Source organism: Akebia trifoliata, chromosome 6, assembly GCF_017979445.1.
Source record: "Akebia trifoliata isolate Shusen 1 chromosome 6, ASM1797944v1, whole genome shotgun sequence".
Classification (NCBI taxonomy): Eukaryota; Viridiplantae; Streptophyta; class Magnoliopsida; order Ranunculales; family Lardizabalaceae; genus Akebia; species Akebia trifoliata.
In genome coordinates, this window is record NC_141380.1 from 2,295,954 (window position 1) to 2,316,467 (window position 20,514).

Sequence of the window (20,514 nt, forward strand, 5' to 3'; positions counted from 1 at the left end):
AAACCCATCTTAGAAATCCAAAAACTAGGAGGAAGAGAAGATGGTGGTGGAGAGAGAGAGCCCAACCCATCAAACTCTTTGAAACAACCTTGACTATCACACATAATGGAGGATTGCATGTGTTGTAAACTCATTTTCTGCATCAATAAAGAGAAGAGACAGTGACGAGGGAGAGAGAGAAGAGAGAGAGAGAGAGAGAGTTTATAATTTTTTTTTTTAAAAATAAAAAAAAGAGGGAGGTGTTTGGAATTAATTATAAATATTATAAAAGACTTGAATTGACGTTTCACTCGATCCAAACCGTTGTTTTTCCCAAATCTAATGATTGACATCCATCAGTTTTTGAGCAGGTTTCTTACACGTCCCTCGAACCGCCCCCTATATATATATATATATATATATATATATATATATATATATATAAGGAAATGTTCAACACCCTAAGCTTTACCACACACTTTAACAAACGTGTTTTGTCCTACATGGGTTAGAAGTTTTGGAATGGGCTGATTTTTGGTGAGGATGATCTCTATGGTGAGGAGATCATCCTCACCAAAAATCAGCTCATTCCAAAACTTCTAACCCCCTCAAAAATGATTTACAAAAAATAGATGGTCCACGATTTTTCAACTTGTAAACATGGGGCTAAACATTTCGGAATGGGCTGATTTTTGGGGAGGATGATCTTCTAATCATAGAGATCATCCTCACCAAAAATCAACCCATTCCAAAACTTCTAACCCATGTAGGACAAAAAACGTTTGTTAAAGTGTGTGGTAAAGCTTAGGGTGCTGAACATTTCCCATATATATATATATATATATATATATATATATATATATATATATATATATATATATATATTATTAGCAAATAAATTTTTTTTTTTTTTAATTTAAAAGGGGCATGATCCATATGGAATAAAAATGTAAAATTACATTTATAACCCTTGATCGATTGTAGATCTTGCAATAAAGATGCAGAGATAGAGATTAAGAAATGGACTTTGGGTAAGTCGAATTCGTTCCATAGGGACAGTTTGGATTCAAGATCTCATTCGAATAAAAGGTCAAAACAGAATTTAGAAACAAAAACAGATTAGTTTTAAAAACAAAACAGAGTTGTAGTAGAAACTAAATTGAAATTTAAACAGAAAATAAAGATTGAAATTTTAAGAGAGAGGGGTTAGAGAGTTCAAGCCACTCATTGCAAGATTCATAATTTCAACAATACTAAAAGCAAGAAGATAGATGGAAAGAAAAGGTAAAATAGAAATGCAGCTTGATTCCTTTCTTGATAATCTCTCAAAAGAGTTACAATAGAGCCAATGGCTTACTCTTGATGTTCTCACTACACTCAAAAGCTCAACCAAAGGAAAAATTACAGAGAATTAAAAGAAGAAAAACCAAAAATTATGGAAGAAGAGAGGAGGAGAAGAACCATTTCCTTTGAAATCAACCTCCCAATTTATAATGTTCGTATTGGGGTAATCGGAGTGATTTGGCGGATAATTCGATTCGAATGACCCAATCAGTTACAACCACCGAAGCTTCTATAAAAATCTCGAGGGCCAATTCCTCGAAATGACCGCGGCGTGGTCATGGCTAGCCGCGGCGCGGTGACGTGGCGCCCAAAATCCTCGAGATTTTTCTGGATGCTTCCTTTCGGCTCGTGTATTGTAACCGTAATTGTTTCACGATTTGATAACTTCCACGTGCGCTACAATTAACACTAATATATCATTAGCTCTATTAATTTGGATAAATAAAATAATTTTGCAATTATTTAAAGGAACTAACATTTATGCAATGGTAATCTTAATGCAATTACGGTCTCAAAATCGAATAATTGGGACCTTATCACACCCCCAAATCTCAATTTTGCTAGTCCCGAGCAAAACTTAAATCTAAACAACTCTTCTTTCGTGAGGTTCCCGACTGCATTTAACTTATGCAGTAAGCCCTTAAACCCCTAGGTTACCCCTAGTGGACGAGTTTGACTCGTGAGGGTTTACAGTGAATATACCCACAAAATTTTAACATTTTGAAATATAACAACTTCAAAATTATTGCATATAGTGCCATCACACCCATTTTCAAAATCCAGTCAAAGGTCTATTTGAGTAAAAATTCTTTTTTATTCCTCATTTTCAGAAATATCTTGAGTGTGTGCACAAATTTTTCTGATTGTAACAAAGATTTTTCAGAACAGGGTTTCCCTTCTTAACTGTTAAAATGGTTGGGTCTGCCTAACTTCTAACTCGAAACTGAGCCTCCTGTCTGGGATTGTGAGAAGTATGGATGTTCACTTTAATACCTCTAAGGGGCTTTATCTGTGATATTCCAGTGTACTCACGTTTTTACCATTGACGGCTTTCACCCTACTGAACTATTTTGGTCTCATTGGACTCTTTTCACAATTTGTACTTTTTCAGTTCTAACCTTCACAACTTTCTACTTTTCTTTTCAACCTTTTTCACCCTTTATCATTTTTCTGATACTCTTTTTTTTTTTTTTTTTCAAAAAGCAGGTAGCCCTTTTCAAGGTACCCAGTCTAATCCTATGGTTGCTGTCTCAAAAATATCAACTACAGTTCTGTTTTTCTTCTATTCAGCCAACCAAAGGACAATGAGGTCAAAGTTCAGTATTTTTCAGGCTTTCCTTCTCATTCTAGACAACGAAGAAGACAACTCTTAATCCAAAATAACTTTTTCACTACAATCAGAAGTGGCGTGAATTTTATTTTTCAAAATATCTTGTTTTTGAGGAATAAGAATTTATAAACAACTTGGACATGAGCTTGGTTTAAAAATTCGTATGATGACAGTACATATAAAAATTTTGATGAAGGTATTTTTGAAAATGTACCGAAAACAATGTACAAAAATTAAAATGTGCTATCCCACACCCCCAAACCTAAATTTAGCATTGTCCTCAATGATTAAAAAATATGTGTTTAGAATACACCTGAAAACGGATTGCATTACATCGCAGAAGTTGTGGGTACAACCAAAAGAAATGTTCCGCATAAGATGTAGAAGCGAAGAAGCACGCCACATAGAGTTCAAGCAATAGAAAGTATGCCAAAATAAGTGGTCCGAATTTTTTTTTTTTTCGAAATTTAAACTTTTTGAGAAGGTGAGTAAATGTGGAAAAAAATTGACAGAATATGCACAAAAATCAAGGGTTGCCTCCCGAAATAGCGCTAAGTTTAATGTCTTCAGCCAGACATGGAACTGGAACTAATCCTGGTACACAGGATTACTCAAAAATGAGTCTTTTTCTGATGAAAGAGGGAGAGTCTGAAATGGCTTCAGCCGTTGGCCATTGACTTGGAAAATATTTCCATTGGCTGGATTGAGTACCTCGATGTTTCCATGAGGGTGAATATTGTGAATCAAAAATGGTCCAGTCCAATGGGACTTTAATTTCCCTAGAAATAAATGAAGGTGAGAGTTATACAGGAGCACTTTCTGGCCTACGTGGAAAGATTTTCTCTGAATGTGCCTATCATGCCAGATTTTCGTTCGATCTTTGTATAGTTTTGCGCTATCGTAAGCATCATTCCTTAATTCTTCCAACTCAGTGAGTTGGAGCTTTCTAAGCTCGTCGGCTTTTGCTAGATCAAAATTTAAATGTTTTATCGCCCAATAAGCTCGATGCTCGAGTTCGACTGGCAAATGACAAGCCCTACCGATTAAACGATAAGGGGACATTCCTATTGGAGTTTTGAACGCTATTCTGTAGGCCCACAAGGCATCAGATAATCGTAAGGACCAATCTTTACGAGTCGGATTGACGGTTTTTTCAAGAATGGTTTTGATCTCACGATTAGAAATTTCAACCTGCCCACTAGTTTGTGGGTGATACGGAGTAGCTATCTTATGAGTGATTGAATATTTGCGCATCAAGCTTTCGAAAACTCTGTTACAGAAATGTTTCCCTCCATCACTAATGATAGCACGAGGGGTACCAAATCGGGCAAACACTGTGTTTTTGAGGAATTGAACAACAACCTTATGATCATTCGTTCGACAAGCTGTGGCTTCAACCCATTTTGACACGTAGTCGACTGCGACTAAAATGTATTGGAATCCGTGTGAAATGGGGAAGGGACCCATGAAGTCAATGCCCCAAACATCGAAGATTTCGATTATCAAAATTGGTTGTTGGGGCATCTCATTTCTTCGACTGATTTTTCCTAGACGTTGACATCTATCACAAGATTTAGTAAAGAGATGAGGGTCACGAAATATTGTGGGCCAATAAAAACCACACTGCAAGATTTTAGCTGCTGTTTTCTTTCCTCCAAAATGCCCACCACAAGCGTGATTGTGGCAGAACTCGAGAATACCACTCTGTTCTCTCTCATCAACACACCGACGAATTATCTGGTCTGGGCAGTATTTAAATAAATACGGATCATCCCAGAAGAACCATTTGGCTTGGGCGAGGAAGCACAGGCGATTTTGTTTACTCCAAGAGGTGGGAGTTTGACCTGTTACCAGGTAGTTGACAATGTCAGCGTAACAAGGTGTGTCAGAATTAGAAATTGCCATGATTTGCTCGTCAGGAAAAATTTTAGAAATCGGAAGAGAGTCAGAGAGAGTTTCAACTACTAGCCTAGATAGGTGGTCTGCAACCACATTTTCGCATCCCTTTTTGTCTCGAATTTCGAGATCAAACTCTTGAAGAAGAAGGATCCATCGTATCAACCTCGCCTTCGCATCCTTCTTGGTAAGAAGGTATTTCAGCGCTGCGTGATCAGTGAAAATGACTACTTTGGACCCTATAAGATAGGAACGGAATTTATCTAAGGCAAAAACTACTGCTAGTAGTTCCTTTTCCGTGGTGGAATAATTGAGCTGGGCATCATTAAGCGTCTTGCTGGCATACTGGATGACATGGGGGGAGTTTGTCAACTCGTTGCCCCAATACAGTACCTATAGCGTAATCGGATGCATCACACATCACCTCAAATGGGAGATCCCAATTGGGTGGTTGGATAATAGGTGCTGAGGTCAACTCAATTTTCAGCTTCTCAAAAACGGATAAACAAGCTGTAGAAAACTCGAAAGAAATGTCTTTGGCTAACAAATCACACAGGGGTTTTGAAATTTTTCCGAAGTCTTTGATGAACCTTCTGTAAAACCCTGCGTGCCCTAGGAATGAACGAACTTCTTTCACAGTTCTAGGTGGAGGGAGATTTGCGATGAGATCGACTTTGGCTTTATCTACCTCAATTCCTTTGTGGGAAATAATGTGCCCTAGAACTATCCCAGAAGTGACCATGAAGTGACATTTTTTCCAATTTAGCACGAGGTGCTTCTCTCGACATCTTTTCAAAACTAACTTCAAATGATCCAAACAGTCATCAAAACTCGATCCAAATACAGAAAAATCGTCCATGAAGACTTCAAGAAAGTCTTCGACCATATCAGAAAATATACTCAACATGCACCTTTAAAAGGTGGCAGGAGCATTACATAGCCCAAAGAGCATACGTCGATAGGCGAAGGTCCCAAATGGACAGGTAAACGTTGTCTTTTCTTGGTCTTCATGAGCAATTGGGATCTGGTTGTATCCCGAATATCCGTCAAGAAAACAGTAATAAGCATGACCGGCTAAACGTTCAAGCATCTAATCGATGAATGGAAGAGGGAAGTGATCCTTACGTGTCATCGTATTCAGTTTTCGGTAGTCTATACAAACTCTCCATCCGGTTTAGACTCGAGTAGGTATGAGTTCATTATCCTGATTTGTCACAACTGTGACACCCGACTATTTAGGGACAACCTGAGCTGGACTAACCCATTTACTATCCGAGATGGGGTATATAATACCCGCATCTAAAAGTTTGATGACTTATTTTCGAACGACCTCTTGTAACACCGGATTGAGTCGCCTCTGTGGTTCTCTCGATGGTTTGAAATTTTCCTCAAGATGAATTTGATGCATGACCACAGAAGGACTGATGCCTTTGATATCAGCTATGGTCCACCCAATAGCTTCTCGATTTTCACGCAGAACGTCAAGTAACCGATTTTCTTGTGATTTTTCTAGAGTAGGGGAGATAATGACAGGAAAAGTTTCAGCATTACCCAGAAATGCGTATTTCAGCGTATCAGGTAATTGCTTTAACTCGAGCTTTGGAATTTCTTCCACAATTGGAGATGACGAGAGAGAGGACAGACTCTGAATTTTTGGCTGCCAATCCATCATAGGGACAGATTCAAGAAGAGAGTTCACCTCCCTGATGGATTTCTCAGTATCGAACTCAAGGTCGAATTGGCCAAAATATTCTTCTAGCGGATCCTTGTTCTCCACTTCTTTAAATGTGCTACTGATCAGGGTGTCGATCATATTGACTTCTTCAAAATCATCCATGTCAGTAGATTGAAATTTATTTTGGAAGACGTTCATTTTGACCTTCATGTCCCCAAATGATAGGGTCATGATACCATTGCGACACTTGATGACTGCATCGGAAGTGGCTAAAAAGGGTCTTCCTAAGATGACTGGAACATGAGAATTTGGGTTAATGACAGGTTCAGTGTCAAGAACCACGAAGTCAGCAGGAAAGTAGAAATCCTTCACTTTGATAATCACATCCTCCACTATGCCCTTGGGAATCTTCACCGATCTATCTGCTAGACTTAGAGTGATATCCGTAGGTTTAAGTTCCCCTAAACCTAATTGCTGGTAGACTGAGAAAGGAAGAAGATTCACATTAGTCCCAAGATCTAATAGGCATTTCTCAATCATCGTATCTCCAATGTGCACAGAAATTGTAGGACAGCCTGGGTCCTTGAATTTGGGAACAATTATCTGCTGAATCAGACAGGAAGACTGGGCTGTCATCACAGCCTCTCTTGGCACAGGAGTTTTTCGCTTCACTGTGGTGAGATCTTTGAGAAACTTGGCATATGAGGGAATTTGACGAATTGCGTCAAGGAAGGGAATATTTATTTGAACATTTTTGAATACTTCTAGAATTCCTTCCAATTATTTTTCCTTTTTGTTGTCTAGAAGTCTACGAGGGAACGGAGCTTTGGGAATGATCACTCGACTTTCGAGAGGAGGAGGTGTTTCCTTAGACTGGTCTTCTTTTTCTGTGGAAGGTGCACTAGAGGTTGTTTCTTTGGATAGAACCTCCTCAGGCATTTCAACTTTATTGTCTACTAATTTGCCAGATCGTAAGGTGTGGACGGCTTGGACAGAATTAGAGGGACCTGCCTGACTATTGATTTCATACTGTCCTCTTGGAACAGTTCCCGCTGGATTTGGCACAGTTTGACTGGGAAACTGGCCTTTATTTTTCTCTCCTATGGATGAAGCTAACTGACCCATCTGAACCTCTAAATTTTTGATTGCTTGCGCAGTGACCTGGTTGGTCTGAGACTGGTTCTGGGTAGTTTGGATTTGTTGATGTATAAGTTGCTGTTGTTGCTTTAATATCTCAGCCATCATTGATTCTAATGCTGAGTTTGGTTGAGCAACCGGAGGAGAGTAATTAGTCATAGGGTCGACAACGATCGCCCGTTGATCAGAATTTTGAGGTGAAGAATAGGATTGTTGCGGAACCAAAGATAGGTTCGTACTAGCATGAGTTTGACGATTGAAACTTTTTTGAAACCCTGGAGGACCTCCTGATTGGATAGGTTCACTTTGTCGATAGGAGAAATTGGGGTGAAACCTATTATCGGGATGGTACGTCTGACTATAGGAGTTAGCAGGGAGTTTCCTATATGTGTTGTAATTTCCAACAGCATTGGCTTGCTCTGACTGCGAGAGAGTCAAGGTGGGACAATTCTCCGTAGAATGATTAAAATTCTCACACAGCTGACATGATGAAAATGTCTCTGTGGCGACTTGCAAAATTGGAGTGACTTCTTGGAAATTGGATTTGACACTGAAAGCGTCGAACTTCTTATTGAGACTTTGTAAGCTACTCACAAGGCTATTCATGACATTCTTGAGTTCAGGGTCAGACTTAACCTCATACATGCCCGACTTCTTGGCTCCTAAATCTCCTCTATCGAAATCTCCTATGTTTGTGCTCCAATTTCGAGCATTCTCAGCCAATTCGACTAAGAATTCATAAGCTTGATTAGGAGTTGATTCATGAATTTACCCTGATGCATAGACTCGAGAAGAATACGCTGGGCTGTTGGGAGACCTCGGTAAAAGAAATTAACTAATTGGGCTTTGTCTATCCCATGATGCGGACACTTGACAAGAAGGTCATTGAACCTTTCCCAAGTCTGGGAGAATTCTTCATCCGGTCTTCCCTTGAAGTTCCGAATGGCATTTTTGAATTGTTCCGTCTTCGCCATAGGGAAGAATTTGGCCATGAATTTTCTCGACAACTCATCTCACGTAGTGATAGAGTTGGAGGACAAAGAGTTTAACCAAGTCGCAGCATGGTCTTCAAGAGAGAGTGGAAATAACCTAAGCTTGACATTCTCATCGTCGAGGTGACCATTTTTGAATGTCTGGCATAAGGTCAAGAATTTATTGAGGTGATTGTACGGTTGTTCGCTTTCGAAACTGTGGAATTTGGACAGCATATTGATGGTGGCTGCCCGAATTTCAAATTGTGCCACGTTAGCGGCAGGTAGAATTATACATGATGGAGGGTTGGCAGTAATAGGTGCGAACAACTCATTGAGTGTTCGTTGATCCTCATGGATGTAATGAGGTGGAAGTGGATGTGGATCCATTTCTGGGACTGGTGGAGTGAGAACGGTGTCGCTTTCTCTTCTAACCTTAGGTAGAGGGTGAGACCTTGTGATCTCCGGATCAAATACAATTGGATTTTTCTGCGATCTCTTACCTAACATACACTACCAAATTGCACACAATAGGAGGGAGAAATTTACACGTGAGAACTGGGTGCCTATTACTAGACAGCTCCTAACTGGTTCAAAGGATTAATCAAAGCCTCCAACCCAAATCTCTGAAATCGAAACAGTCAGTTTAATCTCCAGAGGAGAGGTGGCGCACAATGCTGAGCAAGGGCACTCTTAGATCACCTCTCGTCTTGAATAGACGTAGTCTATCCCCTGAATTCACGTAGAACTACAGGGCAAGATTGCGCTAGGCACTGTTCACGATCAAGAAGTGCAATTGGTGCAACTTTTGATTAGCTTTGCTTAATGAGCTCGATGAAACCTAGAGTCCAGTCTAATCAAATTTTAATTAATTAATTTGCTGTGAATTTGATTTTCCTAGAAGGGCAAGAAATTGGTAATGAACTCCGATTCTTATCTTATGGTGCCATCCTCGTAAGGGTGCCCTTGTTACTAGGTGCAATCCAATGTGTACAAATTAGTCACTCAAAAGAAATACAGAAACTCACTAGCGAGTGATGCGTGAGTGTTTCGAAATTTACCTCCCGTTCTAGACGGGGGATGATCGATTTGAGTCGACTCGGGCCACCAACACCAAACTTGGTGTACGAACCCGAGGGGCTGAGATAGTTTCGTCCCACTATCGTCCGTCCTTAATTCTATTACAATCCGAGCCCTCTCGGATACAATTAAAATTTAATACAAATTCAAGTACCTAATACAAATTGTTTTCTAAGAAAAATAAAAATGCAGAGAAAATTTGAATGTGATGATCTTCTTGGTGATAGAACCAATTTAGTGGATAAAAAATTTCACGTGTCGCCTTCCGTCGAGTCCTTCACCTGAACAGAACAAAATTATTCAAATCAGAATACTAAGAAAAAAAAAACCAATATGACCATTACAATGTCCATGATGTCAGAAACTTGTCCAACAAAAATCAGCAGAAAATATTGCCACGTCACCGCGGCGCACCAAGGGACAACCGTAGCGCGGTAAAATTTTGATGAAAATCGATTTTTCAAATTGGAAATGGTTTTTTTATATCTTGAGAATTGTAATGAAATTTTTTTCAATTTTTTTCTGTTCGTTTGACTTCTGTTTCAAGCAAAACACATTCGGTTCTGTTTCGGATACTTTTACTAACGCCACACCAATTAGGTGTAATGTTTTGGTGGTTTACATAGGAATTAATGTGGCATTAGTAAAAGTTGGTGTGGTAATAGCAATTCCCGTAAAATATCTTTTTGCAGATTTTTTGGTTCTGGAATCCACTTATTTTTGGATTACTCCTGTATAGAAGTATAGAATTGAATTAAGGAACAAATTTCACTCAGCCCACCAAAATATTTTGGGTTAAGGCATTTATTTTCTTTCATTTAATTTTGTAGGTTTACAAACTTGTATAACTTCCCATTTATTTGTTTAATAATAATGGTTACTCTTCCACAGATATTATGACAAAGGATCCAATTACAAATTCCAATTGTTCCTGCAACAGGCAAGATCCTTTAATTAATAAAATCAAATATTATCATGGGATCGCTTGAACCGGCAACGATGGAACTAAAAGTTGAGTCTGGGTTTGAGATCGCTAAATATTATTTGGAGAGTTCATGAAGGAGCAACATTTTTGCATCAAGGGGTTACATTTCCTAAATATGCAATCTATTATTAGTAAAGCTTTCAGGGATTAGATTCCCATAATGTACAATCAACTTCTCTTGTATGATTTGATTTGTATTCTTGATTTTATCTTCCTTACTTCTCTCCCTTCCCTTCAATTGAATGTATGGTAATTACATTAGAGAGAAATCACAAATACTTTTTGTTGCACCAACATTATATTCTGATCTTTTGAAGTTGAATAGAAATTGATTTCTTTCTTTCTATAATTGATTACTCTATATTGAACCAATGGGCACATCCTTCGAGTGAGTAGTGTTCACTACGTAGCTCACTATCTAGGGTACGTTTGAAAATTGACATATTTCAACATCTCTTCAAGTAATATAGTCAGGATGCCATGTAGTAGGATCAGGGATTTAGAAATCTCTACATAGGACCAAAGATGAAAGTGGAATTTTTTTTTTTTTAAATCTAAATTAAATATTATTTTTAATAAAAGATACGATTTTTTCAAATTTACAAAAACAAACTTGGAGTGGCTATTGAAGAGCCATTTTTTGGCTAAACATGGAAAACCTACTCTTGAATGGTATGTTCTCAAGTTAGCATGAAAAAACTATCATTCGAGTGTAGGTTTTTCAAAAACTTTGACTCGGACAAGATTTAAAGCCATGATTTAATCTCGTTTACGGACAAGTCGAGATGTCAAAACAAGTTTTAAAATCAAAGTCTTGAATCTTATTTAATTTTTATTTATTTATTTTATATTGCGGGTTTCCTCACCCTTCTAGTGGGACTAATCCCACGGTCACATGTACCGCCCTCTCAGAAAATCCTAAAATTCGTTTTGACGTCTCGACTCATATAAATTCATTTTTCAAAGTAGTTATAAAATAATTCAATACAATTTCTTCTATTAGTTGTACTAGTTTTAAAGGAACGTTTGAGGTTAGAAATGTCTCACACCTTAACCCCTCTTGTCTTCTCTCTCTGTTTCTTGATTCTGTCCTTCCTAGTCTTGTTCAATATTTAAGATACCCCTTTGATACATCCCCTTCACATCAGTTATTGAAATGATCTAAATTTTCTTATCTTCAACCACAAAATAAAGGGCCTCTGATTCTCCTCCTATCTAAGATAATTTTTTTTTAACCCCGGATTCGAACTCGTTAGGTAAACCATTGATTTTTAATCGAAAAAAATATATCATTTAACTTTCCTAAAATTCCAATCACATTTTTCGATGCCACAAAGATGAGCGGCCAATGTAGTAAAAAAAACGTTTTTCAAAATTATAGAAGTACCCTCAGACAATTCTTTTTTTTTTTTTAAAAGTTTTTAATGTAATTATTTCCTGTAATTTCTAAATCTTCCTCACTTTTTTTGGTAAAAATTTCCATTAAACCAAACATCAAATAAGATTAGCTACTGACATCATTGACGATCTCCCAAATTAATAACCAACTACCAACCTACCAAGAATTATTTGCTCATTGACCCAAAAGCAGGTCAATTGACCCATATTATGTGTTACATGTTACACTCTCTCTTTAAGTGGTTCAAGGAAAACAAACCAACAAACTGTACCATAGAGTTGATTGTAAAAATAAATAAAGAATGTCATCATCTCCAACTTATGTTTCCAGGTTATCTTGTAGAAGCCCATGGCCTAACTCATCTTTACAAAACTGGCTTATAGAATACTAGAAGCTTTGATGAATCTTAAAGATTTGATATTTTTCGTTGACATTGTTGACTGATTTACCATCTCTTTTGATGAAATTAAGATAGAGTTGAATGGGTTTAATGGATTCAAAGTGGGAGAACAGAGAGTAATATGTTTAATATGAGAGACATTGAAGAGAGAGTGCAAGGAAGTACCCCCACACCCACCCACCCCACAAAAAATAAAATAAAACAGGGCTGATTAGTTGCACACCAACCTTAAAAAATCATTTTTTTTATTTTTTGGGGAGGGGGTGGGGGGGGGGGGGTTATTTTTATAACCTCTATTTTAACAAACTACTTGCACTCCAAATATCCAACCTTTTAGGATTTAAACTTTATTTTAACTTGTAATTTTGTATTATTTTGCTCATGGTCTACTTTGACCGTGTTTTGTGATTGATTTTGTTCGTGTTTTCTTTACTCCAACTTAATTAAGGCACTGATTTTCTAACCTTTGTTTAGGTTTAAATTGAGCCTATATATTTCAAGAGAACATAATTTTGTAAAAATGATTCAAAAACAAAAAAAAATATTTCTTGTAAAAATTATTGAACTAGCAATAATTTCTTTGGGCGTAGTTGAGGAAGAACAAAAAAAAAAAAAGAAGTGCAACATTTTGTAATTATTTTTGGAGTGTAATCATCCAAATGATGTGCAAAGGAGAATTTTCAAGTGATGGAGTGCAATTGGTAATGGGTGGAGTGCAACTCGTCAGTCCCTAAAATAAAAGGCAATAAAATAATGAAACAGCACCAGACCCACTTTTAAAATATTTAGTGGAAAAGTGTATAAAAGCCAAGTCAAAAAAGAGTCTGGATTGTATGCACACAGGGTGGAGGGTGGAAACCCTCCTTCCACGCCACAATACATGCCACATAAACCATAATCCAAGATGGATTTCGTAAAGATCATACATGATGGATTATAAACCAATGTAAACCACAATTCAAGGAAATTATAAACCATTATATAAGAGACATATGATACAATAATCTTAACAATTCTAGGGCAAAATAGATCTCTAGAAAAGCTGTGTTTTCCCTCACCTCAATCTCAATATGTATCTTTGATGGAGAGATCGGGACATGTTTTCTAGCAATCTATTTTGCTTGATAATTGCCACCCATCGAAGTCTCAATTTGTTTGAATGGAGATTCCTTCTTCTAAACAAGAAACAGAGAGTGAGTGAGGTTACCTCAATTCCAAAATGGCATAATTCATAACGGATTCAATTTATGAATCCTCCTCAACACCTTAGACTTTCTCCTTCATTTCTTGATCCTTTCTTTGATCCCAGACTAATTTATTTATAATAACGTTGCTTGTTTAATTATTTAATCTAGAAGAAATTTGATCTCTTTAAGGGCTTGACCAAAAGTTTTGTTGATTTCCTTTCTTTTATCTAGAAGAAATAAAGAAAATTAGATTGGAATCCTCTTTATGCCATGTCTTGGTTTGTTTGTAGCCTGACCCAATATATATATATAGAAAATGGTGGTTTGGTAAATGGGAAAATTAAGACCGGGTATGCAAGAAGCCAAAATTACTATATTGGCCTCTGGTTAGGGTTTTTTTACCAAATGGGGCATCTGCCGCAATAGCATTTTTAAAACTTACTCTTACATATAATAATTTTTATTTTTAATGTAAATTGAAGACCAATCTATAGTTGGTCTTAACCCACCGGGGGCTAGGACGATCAAATGAGGGTTTTAATGAAATTTCTTAGTAGGTGATCTTATATGGATGATTATTGTTAAGAGTGACCTCAGTGGGGGATACACAGGAGGCATCTTGACATGGTGGCACGTGCATGTCTATAGATGCGTTTTCTCTGAGATACTAATAAAACGCATTTATAGACACACACACGCTACCACGTCAAGTTGTCCCACCCTATGTCTCTCGCTGAGGTCACTCCAAATTGATACAAATTGGGTGTTGTAATGTAAAGAAATTATTCGTAAATTTGAATTATTATTTATGATTAAAAGTTATGGAGATTTAAATTGCATAGATATATGATAATCAAAACTTTTGGTTCTAATTAATTGTAAAGCTCTAGATCAAGCTTTATGTATGTGTTTTGGGGATTAATCACAACAATTGTTATTAGAACACAAATTGAGTTTTTTTTTTTTATGAATCAATGAAAATCGTGATTTAAAAGTATTTTAATCGAAGGATTCACACTTGAATATTTTTAATTGGATCTATAAAAGAGTTTTTGGGTAATTTAGATATGTTTTATTGAATATTAGAGATATTCCCTGTATTTTAAAATTGATGACATGTATTGGTGATTAAATTGCGGATGTTTGGTCATAATTGTTTGACTATGCTTGTAGGTGGACACCCCTTCTTTATTAATTAACAAATCTGGTTGTCAATGCTCTGATATTAATAAAGATTTTTTAATAAATTAATTGAGTAGAGATAATATTGATCTCCAAAGATATTCTACTAGAAGGATCGAAGAAAGAGAGGTAGCCCACGTAGTTTTGATACTAAATAACATAATCTAATCCTAATTAACATCAAACATGATTCGATATAACTCCATACATCTCAATACAATGCAACATTAACTAATACTCTAACCAAAATGACAAAATCCATGATTAATTGGGGAAATAATAAGAAAGGATTGAAAATACGGTCTGCACAATCGTGAGAAAGAGTAGAATAATGGCACCAATGAGTGAAATGATTTTCCATGGATTACTAAAATAATTGCGCTTAAAGATTGCTTTCCATTTGTGACGACGTTTCTGATAATATTTATCCACCTTATCGAAGAGCTCAGTGAAATAGAAACCAGTTATAGTAACTTCCTTACAAAGATTGTTGAAGAGAACTTTAACAGCTTCTTCATCACCCAAGTGGTTGATTATAATTCTTTGACCTTGAAGTAATTTGATGTCTATATTGTAAAATTCATAGTTTAATTTTCATATAATATTTCATTCATTTATTGTTGAGAATAAGTTTTGAACTCAAGACTTTTTGAGTGTTTTATTGTAAAAAATAGTACTTTCCTTTTTTGGTGAAACATAAAAGAACTCTTTTCTTTTTCCTTTTTTATTTTACTTTACTTTATTGGTTTTGAAAGTTGTAAAAACATTTTTACTTTCTTTAGTCCCACATCAGGTAAATACAAGAAAGTTCTCAACTTATTTATGATTCCTCTCTCTTTAATGCTTGAGTGTGAGAGAGATAGAGACTGGGCCTCGCGCGTACATGGGGGCCCAAGGCACTGTAGGACTGCAGCCCATTGAGTTTGGGGCCAACCCGTCGGAAAACCTTAGTGCGCATACAATGCGCGCGCAGGGGGATGTAGATTTCGGAATTTAAACCTCACGTAGGTGTGCGTGATAGGCCCGTTTTTGCTAAACTTTTAGTTAATCTCAACCGTTGGTTTGTGTTTTTATCTCAACCGTTGGTTTATTTTTTACCGTTTTGGACTACAATTGTGAACAGTTGGGTCTGTTGTGAACAGAAGGCTTTCTGTTTATAAAATTAATTTTTTCCCTTTTATTCAAGTACAGAAAACGAAATACTTTCTGATCTCTCTTCTACTCCGATTTCAAAATTTATGTTCTCTCCGAATACAAATCTTGCTGCTTGTGAGAAGTTCAATCTAATACAGTTCGCCGTAGATCTGCTATTTTCGAGTGCACAGTTAGCAGACAGTGACTGTTGAATCTTGGAAACCAAATGCCAGAACCGATTGCACTGAGGATTCAATCATAAGGAGGCGAAATTGGTTTTAAGGACAGCGGCTTCTCCGTGCCTCAGTCACCGATAAGTTCTTCCAATTTCATCGAATTATTTACATTATAATATTGCTTATAATCATTATTTCAATAAACCAGAATTAGGATTTTATCCAACAGTCTATTGCGGAGTTGATGAGAAAATCCATGAACATGGCGAATGACGTAATGTAATGGTTATAACCATGGCAACATTGCTCCAAAGCAATGAGGTTTCTAAAGAACGATTTTGTCCTGTCTTGAATGCTTAAAGGTGGGATTGTCAGCACTCCATGTCTAAAGCTTGCATCGAATAAGTTTCCATCTGTACCCTTCTCAAAATCGATTCCCACTTGATTGAGGTCTGTTACACAAGGTATGATTTCCCTTATTTCTTTGCTATTTGACCCCGTTTTAGTAGACGATGGAAGGTAAAAATTGCGCAAAAAGTTCCAGTAAATGTTTGCCACTTAGGCCTTCACCCTTCGACATTAACAATGACCACTCAATGCACAAAGTCGATTCAAAGAAACTCAAGGTGAGTTCCACAAGGGAATATGAGGTTGAAGTTACTGCTAGTCGATCATATAAAGACTCGAGGATGGTAAATGGAATCTGATTTTCAAGCAATAGCAAGTCTCGCTGGATAGCATTTGCCATCCAAGGTTGATGGAATAAGGGGTCGTTCTTGTCTATCAACATCGCATTTGAGTATTTAAGGAGTAGTTCTAGTATAAAACAACCATCACGTAGCATCATTTCTAGAAAATCATTTGTTTCGAAGTTGATGGTCTCTGCATAGCTATTACTGATTATATCTTTCAATCCCCAAATGGCTTTCCTGCAATCATCAAGAATTATTCCCGGTTGTGGCATTCTACGAAAAAGGTCACGCATGTACTGCACTTTATGATTTTCCATAGCTTTCAGATTTTGATTGTCATAGTGAAATGGTCCAATTGAAACTATTTTAGGGGTATAGGCCTTTTCATTTACTTTGCGAAGGTTTTCAGGAACCCTGTAAATACAACCACCTGAATACGTTGCAGGCACGTGAATGACCTTTTCTTTGAAAGAATCCAGGGATCGCTTGTATGCATCTTTAATGTTGATGGACGTGTGGTCTCCACTTTTATTACCAGCCATCCCTCTGCGCGAGATCCTCTTAGGCGACATGCTAATAGAGTTCTCTTCTTAATTTCAAAATGTCAATCGTTTTGATCAAACTCACCTGCACCAAATCCAAACTACAAAGGAAAAATAAACAAAAAATAAATTGTTTACGTTAAATTTGTGGAAGATGTGAGTTTGCTTTCCTATGAAAAAAGTTGATTTGAGAGGCATCTATAACTCAAAAAGTATATTATTTCACATAAAAAAAAAAAGAGACAAAGGCCACTGACATGGCATTTTCAGGGATGCAAGTTCTGTCTTGTGCTCTAAAATGGCTTTTGGACCGAAATTTTCCGAGATTCTGCATTTAATAGAGAAAGAAAAAAATTAAAAAGTTCCTTTTCTCTTTAATTAAATGAGACTTGAAGAATTATAAAGTTAAGAAGCCTCACCTCTGCTAACCTCAGTTTACTAATTTATCCTCCCCTTCTCTCAATCCTTGCAATGCACCCATGGAAAATACTAGCTTTGAAGGAACGTTTGAGGTTAGAAATGTCTCACACTTTATCCCCTTTGATACATCCCCTTCACATCAGTTATTGAAATGACCTAAATTTTCTTATCTTCAACCTCAAAATAAAGACCCTTGGATTCTCCTCCTGAATAACTTTTGTTTACAAACTTTTCAAAATCTAAGATAAATTTTTTTTTAACTTCGGATTCGAACTCGTTATTAGGTTAAATCATTGACTTTTCATGGATAAAATATATCATTTAACTTTCCTAAAATTCCAATCACATTTTTGGATGCCACAAAGATAAGTGGTCAATTTAATTAAAAAGAAAGTTTTTCAAAATTATAGAAGTACCCTCAGACAATTCTTTTTAATGAATTCAAAATAATCTATCCATAATAGCTACTATTGATTTTGTAATTATTTTGGGAACAACATTTACACTGTTCCGGTAATTTCTAAATCTTCCTCATTTGTTTTGGTAAAAATATCCATTAAACCAACATCAGATAAAGTTAGCTACTAACATCATTGATGATCTCTCAAATTAATAACCAACTACCAACCTTACCAAGAATTATTTGCTCATTGACCCCAAAAGCAGGTCAATTGACCCATATTATGTGTTACATATAACTCACTCTCTCTTTTAAGTGGTTCAAGGATAACAAACCAACAAGCTATACCATAGTCTTGATTGTAAAAATAAATAAAAGAATGTCGTCAGCTTCATCATCTCCAACTTATGTTTCCATGTTATCTTGTAGAAGCCTATGGCCCTAACTCATCATCACAAAACCGGCTTATAAGGTGAGGAATGCTCCTAGTAAGTTTATATATATTCCAAGGTCATGATACCCAAACGATGTGGGACTATCGCACACACTCCCCCTCACGTGTAACGTGTCTCATACATGCCTATGGTTACTCACTCTAATACCGTGTAGAAGCCCATGGACCTAACTCATCCTCACAAAATCGACTTTTAAGGTGAGGATCGCTCTGGGTTTATACATAGTCCAAGGTCATGATATTCAGATGATGTGGGACTATCGCTCGTGTCTTACTTTTCTTCACTTGTTACCCGCCAAACCTTATTTTTCAAGTTTCTTACCCACGAAACCTTGGAGTGGGGATCCATATCATAAAATTCAAATTGATATGGTTAATTTGTTACTCAACATACTTTGGAGTGGATCCTAATCACATCAATTTGTGGTATCCAAAAACATAATCTGATGTCACAGGGTTATAAAGGACAAAGTTGTAAGAGCTTAAGAAACAAAAAAGGTTAATTTTCACTGTTGAATTTTAATTTTAATTTTGGGAGTTCAGTGACCATCCATTTTCAACACCTTTGATCAAATTTTAAAAAGATATATATTTTTAATTATTTTCTTTTGAATATAAGTTTTTCCATGAAATATAGAAGATTGTAGTATTGGATCACCGATTTGATAGTCCATGTGGGTCCAACGATCTTTAGTAAGATTTGAAAATACATTATGATAAAGTTTTTCATGACCCAATTATAAATCTTAAATTCACAGTATATGTCAATATGTTACAGTCACAACAGTTGTGGTTTGTGGGCCCTGGTTCACAGCAATGTTCATCATTATAAAGGAAATTTCCATAATTTCACTGTTACGTTAAACCTTACAGGTTTTGTTGAATATTTAACCCCTTTGATACATGCCCTTCACATCAGTTATTGAGAAATTTTCTTATCTTCAATCTCAAATTAAAGACCCTCTGATTCTTGTCCTAAAGAACTTTTGTTTGCAATCTCAAATTTTCTCTCTCCAATCAAGATCACGATCTTGATCTTGATCACGATCACGATCACAATCTTAATCTTGATTACGATCTTGCTCATGATACAATCTTAATCTTAATCTTGATCATGATCATGATCTTGATCAAGATCACGTCGATTAAGAAGATCAAGATCTTGATCACGATCACAATCTTGATCATGATCAAGATCTTGATGTTAGTCATCGTGATCATGATCATGAGATATTGATCTTGATTGGAGAAAGAATATTGGAGAGAGGAAATTATTTTCAGCCATTAAATGGTCGAAAAAGGTTCTCATCGACAATTTTTAAAATTTTGGTTCTTTTTTGCAATTTTTTTTTAAATAATTTCCCCTTTTTTTTTAACCTCGGACTCAAACTTATTAGGTGAAACCATTGATTTTTCATCGATAAAATATATCATATAAGTTTCCTAAAATTTCGATCACATTTTGGATGCCACAAAGATGAGCGGTTAATGTAGTAAAAAAAAAAAATTCAAAATTATAGAAGCACCCTAAGACAATTCTTTTTAATGCATTCAAAATAATCTATCCATGGTAACTACTATTGGTTTTGTAATTATTTTGAGAATAATATTTACATTGTTCCTTTAATTTCTCAATCTTCCTCACTTGTTTTAGTAAAAATGTCCATTAAACCAACATCAAATAAGGTTAGCTATAGACATCATGGATGATTTCTTTCTTTCTATAGTTGATTACTCTATATTGAACCAATGGTGGGCAACACTATGTAGCTCACTATGTAGGTTACGTTTGAAAATTGACATATTTCGACATCTCTTCAAGTAATATAGTCAGGATGGCATGTACTAGGATCAGGGATTTAGAAATCTCTAAATAGGACCAAAGATGTAAGGGGATTTTTTTTCTTTTTTTCTTTTTTAATCTAAATTAAATATTATTTTTTATAAAAGAGATGATTTTTTTAAAATCACAAAAGCAAACTTTGATTAGCCATTGAAGAGTCATTTTTTGGCAAAACTTAGAAAATCTACTCTCGAATGGTATGTTTTCAAGTTAGCAAGAAAAACCTATCATTCAAGTGTAGGTTTTTCAAAACTTTCAAAAACCTTGACTCAGACAAGATTTAAAGCC

The 20,514-nt window shown here is 36.2% G+C and overlaps 1 protein-coding gene across 1 annotated transcript; it reads right to left on the reverse strand.

Moving 5' to 3' along the window:
• Positions 1-14,672: 14,672 nt before the first annotated feature.
• Positions 14,673-17,264, reverse strand: LOC147399544 (UPF0481 protein At3g47200-like). Its single transcript, XM_086446537.1, has 3 exons — positions 16,387-17,264; positions 16,103-16,295; positions 14,673-15,131 (listed from the first exon to the last, which is right to left on the reverse strand). The coding sequence occupies exons 1-3, from the start codon at positions 17,137-17,139 to the stop codon at positions 14,830-14,832; spliced, it is 1,248 nt and encodes a 415-aa protein (XP_086302663.1). The 5' UTR covers positions 17,140-17,264; the 3' UTR covers positions 14,673-14,829.
• Between the last annotated feature and the right edge of the window lie 3,250 nt (positions 17,265-20,514).